We start from the raw sequence: 10920 nt of genomic DNA on the forward strand, positions 1-10920 counted from the left end.
CCAGGACCTTAACCCCCCCCCCCCCCTGCTGGTCCCAGCAAAAAACTTCTCTCTCAAAAAAAAAAAAAAAAGAATGATTTTATTTAACTTTATTTATTCATTTTTATTTGATCAGAGAGGGGACAGAGAGGGACAGAGTGAGAGAGAGAAAGCCACCAGGTCCAGGATTTGAACTGCAATCAGCCATGTGGGAGTCCAGCCCCCTTAACCACCACACCACCTGCTGGGCCCAGCTCATATAATTCATTGAATACTGCACTAAAAGTGAAAAACAGGGACCAGTAGGTGGCATGGTGGTTAAGACGCTGGACTCCCACATGGATGACTGAGTTCTGGACCTGGCAGCTTGCTTTCTCACTTTTGCTCTCCCTCTCCTTCCCCCTTCCCTTTCTTGCCCTAAAGCAAATTAAATAATAATAATAATAAATTAAATAATTCTTCTTTTTATAAAACAAAAAAGATAGTGGTACCAGCAGGTATTGTGGTGACTAAGGTGCTGGACTCTCACATAGTCAACTGTGGTTCGGGTCCCAGACCCAGCAGCTTAAAGCTCATGCCAGGCATGCATGTGTGTGTGTGTATGTGTGTGTGCCCAAAATCCTGAAAGGAGAATAGAGGAGAAGGGACTGCTGTGTGGCCTTCACCCCTAGGGGGTGATTTCTCGCTTACTGTCTCTCAGTCTCTCTGATGCGTGCACTTGCCCTATCGCAAAAATCTCTCCCCCCCCCAAAAAAAAGAAGAAAGAAAGAGAGAAAGCGAGAAAGAAAGAAAAGAAAGTGTGAAAACAGAATGAGTACTTGAGCCATTTCTACTGCCGTGCTGGAAGCCACATGGCCAGCTGCTATTTTGATCTCTGATCTGAATCATGCTGGGAGTCATGGGCTTGTGTCCAAGATCTTGATGGACTTGTTACCAGACTCTGTCAAAGGGGTCTCTTTCTCTCTCAGGTGTGCACTCAACCATGAATTCAAAAATCATTAAATTGAGGACCATCTGTACAAGATAGTTGAAGGCCACAGGGCTGTACCCTTTCAGGAGTTGTCGGGATGAATGGTGAATGGGCAGGCAGGGTCAGGGGCTTGGTGCTGACCTCTTCTTTCCTCTGCCAGTCCCCCTCTGCCTGCTGACCCTGCTGGTGCCACCCCTCAGTCTGGCGGCCCCTATCTCCCCAGCTGAACCCATCAGTCAAGCCTACAGCCTGGCCCTCTACATGCAAAAAAACACATCAACGCTTCTGCAGACTTATGTGAGTGACACGGGCATGAGCAGGGGACAGGGGAGGGCATACTTCCCAGCTCTGCAGAGGGGAAGCAGAGCAAGCTCAGGAGGAAACTGCTTTGTGGATCCGAGGGTCCACAGCTCTGTTAATTAGAGAACACTCACTCAAGTGCTCTCAGTGATGGTGGGGTGACCTCGGGCAGGCCAGTCCTCTCTTAATCTCAGCTTCCTCATCCGTAAAACGGGCTGGTGATCCTGCCTTTGTTGACCTCTCAGGACTGTGCAGAGGAAGCCCTAGAAGGAAGGCTTTGCATAGTCACCAGTATTTCTGTAACTACCTCATGCTGCGTGCTCACTTGAGCCCTGTGCCGGCTGGGCACTCATGTCCCATCATCTGGACTCTTCAAATAGTTCCAAGAGGTGGAATTAGAATCCATTTTATAGATGAGGAAGCTAAGTCTTAGAGGGGATGAATAATTTGCCTGAGGTCACAGAGCTAATAATTGGCAGTGCTAGGACCTAAACCAGGTCTGTGGAATCCCATGCTGCCATTTCCCCACCCCCCAGTCTCACTGTCTAGCAGTTAAAACTGGCTGGGACCAGCAGTTGGCGTAATGACTATGTGGCTGGACTCCCATGTTGACTGCGATTTGAGTCCCGGACCCGGTGGCTTAAACTCATGCCGGACGCGTGTGTGTGCGTGCCCAAGATCCCAAGAGGAGAATAGAGGAGAAGGGATTGCAGTGTGGCCATTCCTCTGGGGGGTGACTTCTTGCTTTCTGTCTCTCTGTCTCTCTCTCTGTCTTGCTGGCAAGTGCACGTGCCCTATAGCAATAACCTCTCCAGGGGCCAGCAGGTGGTATGGTGGTTGAGGTGCTGGACATTTCCACATGGCCAACCACGAGTTCGAGTCTCGAACCTGGTGGCTTGTTTTCTCACTTTCTCTCTCTCTCTGTTCAAATTAAATGAATGAATAAATTAAATTAAATAAATAATTCTTTTAAAAAAATGAAATTGGCCATCCTGCTGACTGGGTCTGACTCACACATGTGTTTTGTTTGGCCCATGCAGTACTTGTTCAACTTTTGAATATGAAATCCATGCATAATTTTTTAATAATTTGCATTGCCCATAAGCTTCTTCTTATTATTTTTTTTCTAAGAGAGAGATTTTTGCTATAGGGCACTTTCACTTGCCGGGGAGACAGAGAGAGACAGAGAGACAGAAAGTGATAAATCACCCCCCTGGGGGGATGGCCATGCTACAATCCCTTCTCCTCCATTCTCCTCTCAGGATTTTGGGCATGCATGCACAAGCACCCAGCGTGAGTTTTAAGCCACCAGGTCTGGGACTTGAACCACAATTGACTACATGGGAGTCCAGTGATGTAACCGTTATGTCATCTGCTGATCCCATCCATAAACTTCTTCTCACATATGGAAGATGACAAATTGGAACCTAACAGGGCCCTTGCTCTGTTAGGATATTCCACCAACTCCCTGAGGACGGTGAATGGCAGCTCCCCCAGGAAAGATGCCAGGCTTGAGGGTAGATGTGAAGTCAGAGCCCCAGGTATCCTTCAGGCCCATCACTTCTGCCTGTCTGTTCTTGCAGCTCCAGCACCAGGGCAGCCCATTTAGTGATCCCGGCTTCTCAGCCCCGGAGCTCCAGCTCAGCAGCCTGCCCGCTGCCGCTGTCTCCTTCAAGACCTGGCATAATCTAGACGATGCAGAACGGCTGAGCCGTGCCCAGGGGGCCTTCTTGGCCTTGACCCAGCACCTCCAGCTCGTGGGAGATGACCAGAGCGACCTGAATCCTGGCAGCCCGATTCTGCTGGACCAGCTTGGGGCTGCAAGACTTAGAGCCCAAGGCCTACTGGGTAACATGGGTGTCATCATGTCTGCCTTGGGACTGCCCATCCCCCCAGAAAAGGACACTCTTGGGTTTGTCCCCTTTGGGGCCTCAGCCTTCGAGAGGAAATGTCGAGGATATGTAGTGACCCGGGAATATGGCCATTGGACAGACCGAGCTGTGAGGGACTTGGCTCTGCTCAAGGCCAAATATCCAGCATAGAGGGGTTGAACTTCCTGTCAGGTGACAACACTTCCTCTTTCACAATGGACTCTTTTTTGCCCTGCTTCTGGGGTAGAAAAGGAGATACATCTTGTCTAGCTGCCAGAGCTTGTACCACGTCTTTGGACAATTTCCTGAGGCTGGGCCTCCATTCTTCATTGCCTGGGCTGTGCTGCCCAGGTCCTAGATCTGGGCGCGTCTTCAGGGGTACCATTTCACTGATTAGCAGTTCAGCAGTACTGGCTGCCCACTTCTTGGGTGGGAAAAAAAGTATCTCTCTGAAGAGATTTTACTTCCCTTTCTATAGGGAGAGGACAGTTGTTCTCCTTCCTGCAATTTGGGGAGTCCCGGGGGCTGCTTCCTGCCTCGTCTACCTCATTTCCTGTCTGAAGACATGGCCTTTCCTGATGATAGGCTTGCCTTCTTGCTGGAGTCCATTCCCTCTCCTAAGCTATCTCTGCCTGTGGCCACTGGACCCCACCCCACTGAAGGAGCTTCACCTACTGACCAGTGGGAGTCCAGTTTTGGAAAAGCTAAGCATGCATCACATCTGTTTCCTGATCACATCCACTTCCTGTTCTAGGCTGACAGCTGGCCTCCATGCCTGGAGCCCTCTTGAATCTCCTATGTAAACTGTGCATATGCTGGGGGACTAGGCAGTACCTTGAGGATCCTATTCTTTTCAAAACTATCTCCCCCTTTCAACTGTATATACAGGTAACTTTAGTTATTTTAAAAATATTTTATTTACAAAAAAATTAATTTATTCTCAGAAATAAAGCTCTTTAAAGGCATCTATTTTTCTGTCCATAGGCCTGGCTTGGAGGCAGGGATGCGGGATAGGACAGAGAGGTGAAGGACAGGAAGGGCAACAAAGGGAGGGGGCAGAGCCCACGGGCTGGATGGGGGAGTGTGGGCAGCAGGCAGGGAAGCTGGCTGAGATCTGTCGAGTAACCTTCCCACCACAAGACCAGCAGGCCTGGCCCTGGCCAGGAAAGGACCGAGAAAGTGACAAGAGCGGACAGAGACAAGGCGTCGCCTTCTGGAGATGGGGCTGAGACTACACGTGCTCACATGGGGCCAAGGAAGACAAGAAAAAATGAAGGCGAAAGACAGAGACCCCAAAGCAGGGGTGAAGAGACCCCAAAGCAGGCCCAAGGATGAGAAAGAAAATGGCAGACACGAACTTAGAGGCTGAGACAAGAAGGTCCAGAGAGAAAAAGGGAACGAGGTATAAAAGCAAGCACAGTCACCGAGACAGAGCGATGAAGACCGGCCTAGCGACAGGCGCGGCAGAGCTGGACAGACACCGAGAGATAGATGGAGGCCGCAGAGAGGAGGCGACCGCGTGAGCTGCGCCGGCGCTCAGGCCGGGCCCCCGGGCACCAGCTGGCCCAGGTCGCCCTCAGTGCAGCTCGCCCACTCGAGGTAGAGACTGCACACGCGGAGTCCCAGCACCTTGGCGGGGAAGATCCCCGCGGCGGCGGCGGTGGCGGTGGCGATGGCGGTGGCGGTGGTGGCGGCGGGGGCTTCGGGCTCCGACCCGGGGCGGGGCCCGCCTCCAGGCGCCGGAGCAGGCGCAGCGCGCGCGGGTTCAGCTCGGCCTGGAGGTGGCGCACGACGTCGAGCAGCGAGGACAGCGCAGCCAGGGCCGCCGAGTCCAGCCGCAGCCGCTCGGCAGCCCCGCGTGGCTCGGTGTCGGGGCGCTCAGGCCTGCCACCGGCTGCCGCGGTGGCGAGAAGCTGGGCAGCCCGAAGGGGTCTCCTTGGTGCTGCACCTGCGGAGACATGGCCGGTGCGTCAGCGGAGCTCCCCGAGGACGGAGGTGCCTTGAGTGGGGAGCAGGTAACCACAGGCGGGGGTGGGCTACTCCCGCACTCTTAACTGAACCCTCCGCCCCTCACTGGGGCTTGCTTTCTCCTCTTACAAATGATAAATCCCCTTCTAACAAAGCTACTGAGTTTGAGATGAAACAAAACAAAACCAACCCGAGCTTTACACCAGTGCCTTTGTTTCTGTCTCTAAATGGAGCTTTATAATAACGGTATCAACTTCATAAGGGAGTTACAAACAGGTAAGGTGCTGAAGACAGGGCTTGGTCCCCAGAAAAGGCTATGTAACTGCTAGCTCTTTTATTAATGTTATCTGACCTCGGTTCAAATCCTGTCTTCAACACTCACTAGCTGGGCAGTGTGGGGCAAAACCACTTCCCTTCCTGAAGCCTCAATTTTCATATCTGTGAAATAGGGGACAACTCCCTCTCTTGTTTTTGTACTAGCAGTCTCTTGAAAATCACATAAGACAGTGCAAGGACCAAGTGGATTCACTCCCTCTGCTCATCCTCCCAACCTCTATACCTGCCCTGAGCAGGGATTCAATGAATAATTGTCACATGAATGAATAAATGAAAGCTAAAGGTGACTTGTAATTAGAAAAATGCTGTGACAATAATCATCCTCTGCTAGCATCTTGCCTCTGGTTCAGGTGTTGTGTTTGCTTTAAACACACTATTTCTTTTTTCTTTCTTTCTTTTTGGAGAGGTTTTCGCTATACGGCGTGTGCGCCTGCCAGACAGAGAGAGACACAGAGACAGAAAGCGAGAAATCACCCCCCAGGGGGGATGGTCATGCCGCAATCCCTTCTCCTCCATTCTCTTCTCAGGATCTTGGGCACGTACGCACACACGCCCGGTGTGAGTTTTAAGCTACCGGGTCTGGGACGTGAACCGTGGTCGACTACGTGGGAGTCCAGCGACATAGCCATTAAGCTAACTGCTGGTCCCAACACATTATTTCTAATATTCCCAACGATGAGTGTAATGGCGATGATGATGGTTTCACAGATAAGAAAACCAAGGCTGAAGAGATACAGTGACTTGCTCAGGTCACCATCTAGGAATTGGAAGAACTGGTATTTGAACCAAAATTGGTAGGACTACAAAGCTAGTTTTCACTATTGTCCCACTATCCCTGTCATAATCATTAGTGTTTATTTTTAATGTCATCATTACTGCCAAGGTCACAATTAGCAAGTTGTCAGGCCTTGTCTGTCAGATTCAAAACTGCATCTCCCTCCACTACACCAGGGTAATTGGGGTAAATATCTTCTTCCTTTGGGCAGAGCCATCTGCCCATCCACGATGCCAGCAGAACTCCTTTTGCAAAAGTCCTGTCCTGCGATAGAATTTTTGCCCTCTCTGAATATCCTGGGTAGAGGAGTTCACAGTTGACTTTGTCCAGTTGCCTCCTTTTACAGTTGGGGAGACCAAGGCCTAGGGAGGTGAGGTGTGAAGATCACCCAAAGCCTGGAACCTAGGTTTCCTGACACCAGGCCAGACCTCTCCTCACACCCTCAGACTGCATCTGATTTAAAGCACCAAGGAGGGTTCCTCCAAGCTGAAGAGGACGTTTGCGGTGCAGCCAAGGGCAAGTTACTGCCCCTCTCAGGAGCCCTGATTTCTGCAGGGCTGATTTCAATGTGGTTAAGAAAATGGGGCCAGCAGGTGGTATGGTGGTTAAGGGTGCTGGACTCCCACATGGCCAACTACGGTTCAAGTCCTGGACCTGACGGCTTGCTTTCTCACTTTCCCCTTCTCTCTCTCTCACTCACTCTGTCCCTCTCTTGTCAAGTTAAAATAAATAAAGTTAAAGAAAATAATAATTTTTAAAAAAGAAAAAAGAAAGAAAACAAGTGGTGGGGGACCTCTGTGATCTGTCCTTCGTCTGCCCCAGCCCTGGCACTCCCACCCCCAAGCCCACTCACATATTCCTGGAGTAGCTGCTCAGCGTATTTGATGAGGAGGTGGGCAAGGCTGTGTGTCTGCCGGATCTTGGCCTCCACGTGGGGAAGCAGAGAGACGGAGTCAGCCTGAGGGTCTTCTGATGGGAAAGGGGGGAGGAATGAGGGCAGCCCACAACCTAGCTCCTTGACAGCTCTCCTAGCTGGCCTTCTCCCTGAAGCCAGAAGCTCTGTTCTGGATTTTCCAACTTTCAAGCCAGATGGGGTCTGTCTCATTTTGACTGGGGAAAAATGAGCCCTTGGTCAAGTAGTTGCTCTGCCTTAAATGTGTCCTTGTCCCCAAATCACTACTGAACTCCTATGAAAGCAAATTAAAATACCACCTCCTCAGTGTAGCTTCCAGATACACCCCTCCCTTAAAGAATGTCTTCCTTCAACTTAAGACCATTCGTTCATACTTCCAAGGCAACTCCCTCAGTGGCTTAGCCTGGGAGCTCTCTGAGGACAGGGCTCACACACCTCTGGACTTCAGAGACTATTAGTGGACTTCAACATCACTGACTCACAGAACTTCAACTCAGAATCTGCCTTTAAGGCCCATTTTACAGCAGGGACTCAAGTCCCATTCCTCACTTGGTACTCTTTCTATGCAAGGCTCTGGGCTAGGTAACATCAATAAATTGACCTCAGGTCATCCCTGGTACAAGCTAGTTCGGAGTCCCAAAAGGAGGACTACATTTCCCGAGATGCTCAGCGCGCGCGCCCGGTGCACGCTGGGGAACGTAGTCCCGACCAGGCAACTCCTGCCCCGCCCCCAGCCCGAGTTTCCCCACTGCCTGTCTGGATCCACAGCACTCTCGACTTTCGTCTCCTGTTACCGCTCATTAGCTCCTGTGGCTCAAAGATTTTCTTACCTAAGGCTACCCCTGCCCCCGGCCCCCCAGCTCTTATTCTTTCCCGATAGCCAGGGTAGACCTGGGCGTCCTGCCCAGCCTCGACCTCAGTCCTACTTCAGGGTAGGGTATTCTCGAACCCGTGTTCTAACCTGTGAGCCCAAGTCCTAGAAACCTCAGTTCAGCCCCAGGACTCCTCTAAACACTTAGGCCTACCCCTTCTCACAACTCGCCCGCTCGTTACCTGACACCGGAGCCCTGCTCTCCCCCCGCCACTCCCCCAGGCCGCTCCCCTCCCAGACCCGGAGTGGCGGAGTCCCAGACCCCAGCTTCCAACCCTTCTGATAACTGCGCCCCTCACGGACCCAGCGTGAGGTCCCTCAGCCCCTTACCCTGACTTCCCTCCCTCTGGCTCATGCTGGCCCCAGGCAGATCCCGGTTCCCTCCACGCCCCCCTTGCGAGGGAGGAGAAAGGGGAAAGGGGCAGGGGCGTGGCCCGGGCACAACCAATCAGAGCTCAGACCCCAAACATTCCCCCCCTCCCCATTTCCAGGCAGGATTCCTTGGCCCTGAGCTCAGCTCCCAGCCTGCGCGGCCTTGTCTGGGAGGGGGCTGGAGGGGGTAGGCAGATTGTCAGTACGGTGGACTTGGGTCCAGGGGTATTGGGCCGGGGGAGGCAGGGCTTGCGCCTGGGCTGTGTTGGGAAAACTGAGGAGGCTAGATCAAAGCTGTGGGGCTGGCAGGACAAGAATGTGCATGCCCTCCCTCTTGGCTTAGGCGGGGTGAGAGAGAGGCCACGATGGGGGCCCTGGGGCTTGTGGCGTACCTGTCCAGACTTACACCTCCTGGCCTATCTCCAAGGGTCTTCAGAAAGTCGACTGAAAATTCAAATTTCAAAAAAGTTTGCGCCAAAATAAACTTGTACTATATTCCCAGGAAGTGTTTGAAGTCTCCTTAGATACCTTCCACATTGCTTGTTGCACCTACAAGGGAGACAGACACACCGTATCACCTCACCTTATCCCAATAACAGAACCCCTGCTATCATACACACATCTACTAAAGGGTTAATGTAAACAGACACTCATTCTCTGGCAGGAACACCAGAGACCTGTACAGAAGGTCACACCCACACATCAACCCCAGTAATCTGGCGTAGATGTGGAAAGGATTGCACACACTTGTACCACAAATGGTTCTCAAGCGCTCACGCCATCCTGGAGTCTGGGACAGAAATGATCTGTACTTGGTTTCTGGCTCTCAGAGGCACTCACAGTCTGCTGGGGGAGACCACAGACAACAGCAGGAAATGGGATTTATGCGTGGAGGAACTGGGAGGAGGCCTGTGTGTCTGTGCGGCTATCACTATAAGCAGACAAACCACAGACTAAGGGGACAGAAATCGGGGACCAGCAGATGATGTGGTGGTTAAGGGTACTGGACTCTCACATAGCTAAGCTTGGTTCAAGTCTTGGACCTGGCAGCTTGCTATCTCACTTTCCCTCTCTCTCTCTCTCTCTCTGGTCAAATTAAAATAAATAAATGAAGTTAAAGAAAACAATTCTTAAAAAAAAAAAAAAAAAGGACAGAAATCAACTGGCAGAGAGCCAAGTAGACTGTCGGAAGGGGCACAACTACACCCGAACAGCAGGTATCTTTTCGGGGTTTACTATGTTCTGGACACTGTTCTAAGAGCTACATATTAATATATACTTACATGCCATGGAAGAGAAAATAGAGATAAGCAACTTGTCTAAGGTCACATAGTGGGTGTAGCAGAGCTGGGATTTTACCTCAGCAGTTTGGCTCAGAAATGCCATCATAGCCATTCTCCTGACCGCTTAACTCGTCTATGTACTATCACACCAAAACTCACAGTTAGGCATAACCTTCACACACAGACACACAGACACACACACACACACACACACACACACACACACGGCAGCAGCAGTAGCACAAATTTAGACATAGTTACATCTGTTGACAAGCCAGCCTCAAATAAAACCAACCAGGATACACTCATTTTCTCTAAGTAAACTTTTAATTGTAGAATAATTATACAGAAAAGTGTACACACCGTATGTGTACCGCCACATGAATTTTCACACAAAAAAATATGCCTAGAGAACCAGTACTGGATTAAGAAACAGAACCTAATCAGCTCCCAAAAGTGTCTCTTACCCTCCCAGTACTAAAGGTGACCACTAATCTATCACACCATTAATTAGTTCTGAACTTCCTATGAAGGGAATGTTACAGTGTATACTGTTGTGTCTGGTTTTCTTGTTCATGAGACTTGTCGGGTGTAGCTGTGCACTGGTCATTCTGTTGCTGCGTCTAGGTCCATGGTGTGAGTAGGCTACAATGCACTTTTCTTTGCTGGGTGATGCGTTATTTCCAGTGAGGGCTGTTGGGAATAGTGCGCGTGTCTTGGTACTCATAGCTCCGCATTTCTGCTGAGTGTTGACAATCTAGGAGTCAAACTGCTGGATTGTAAGGTTGGTGTATATCCAACTTCACTAGAAAATTGCCAGCTTTCCAATGTCCCTGACCAGTTTACACTCCTCTAGAAATATCGGCAGCTCAGTCGTTCTGCTTCCTTGGGTACACTTGGTATGGTCTGTCTTTTCATGTTATCCAGTCTGGTGGGTGGAGACCCATTCCTATTTGTAGTATTTAGCACGTAACTATAACTGGCACGTAGTTCATAGATCGTTGAGTGAGTGGACAAATAAGTTGAGCAGTGTAGAATCAGCCTGAGGAAGGTGGTCACGCGTGCGCACACACGCCACACAGCGTTTCAGGGACGCCTACCGCAGCGGACACACACCAGGGCACACACCCTCTCGTGCACCCGGCGCCCACGTGGTCTGAACGCACCGCCTCAGCCCTGCCGCGCGCGTCCAGTCGCAGAGCTGTCCCCAACTCTTCCCCTCGGCAGCTGGCAGGGGGCGCTGCGCGTCCCGGAGCCCCGAGGGGGCGGGCCCGGGGCGGGG

The 10920-nt window shown here is 51.2% G+C and overlaps 2 protein-coding genes across 2 annotated transcripts in view; one reads left to right on the forward strand and one right to left on the reverse strand.

Moving 5' to 3' along the window:
- Positions 1 to 3291, forward strand: part of LOC102479275 (cardiotrophin-2) — an 11580-nt gene extending 8289 nt beyond the window's left edge. Inside the window, exons 2-3 of the mRNA XM_006148270.1 lie at positions 1110 to 1246; positions 2833 to 3291. Of these exons, the coding sequence (XP_006148332.1) occupies positions 1110 to 1246; positions 2833 to 3291 (596 nt within the window). The remainder of the gene's footprint in view (positions 1 to 1109; positions 1247 to 2832) is intronic.
- Positions 3292 to 4077: 786 nt separating this feature from the next.
- CTF1 (cardiotrophin 1) lies at positions 4078 to 8376 on the reverse strand. The gene is given in 5 exon segments (XM_027771682.1): positions 4078 to 4809; positions 4812 to 4966; positions 4969 to 5068; positions 7053 to 7168; positions 8314 to 8376. Coding segments are annotated over 5 exon segments (549 nt in total). The 5' UTR covers positions 8339 to 8376; the 3' UTR covers positions 4078 to 4656.
- Between the last annotated feature and the right edge of the window lie 2544 nt (positions 8377 to 10920).

The sequence above is a fragment of the Tupaia chinensis genome, unplaced genomic scaffold, assembly GCF_000334495.1.
Source record: "Tupaia chinensis unplaced genomic scaffold, TupChi_1.0 Scaffold000231_1, whole genome shotgun sequence".
Classification (NCBI taxonomy): Eukaryota; Metazoa; Chordata; class Mammalia; order Scandentia; family Tupaiidae; genus Tupaia; species Tupaia belangeri.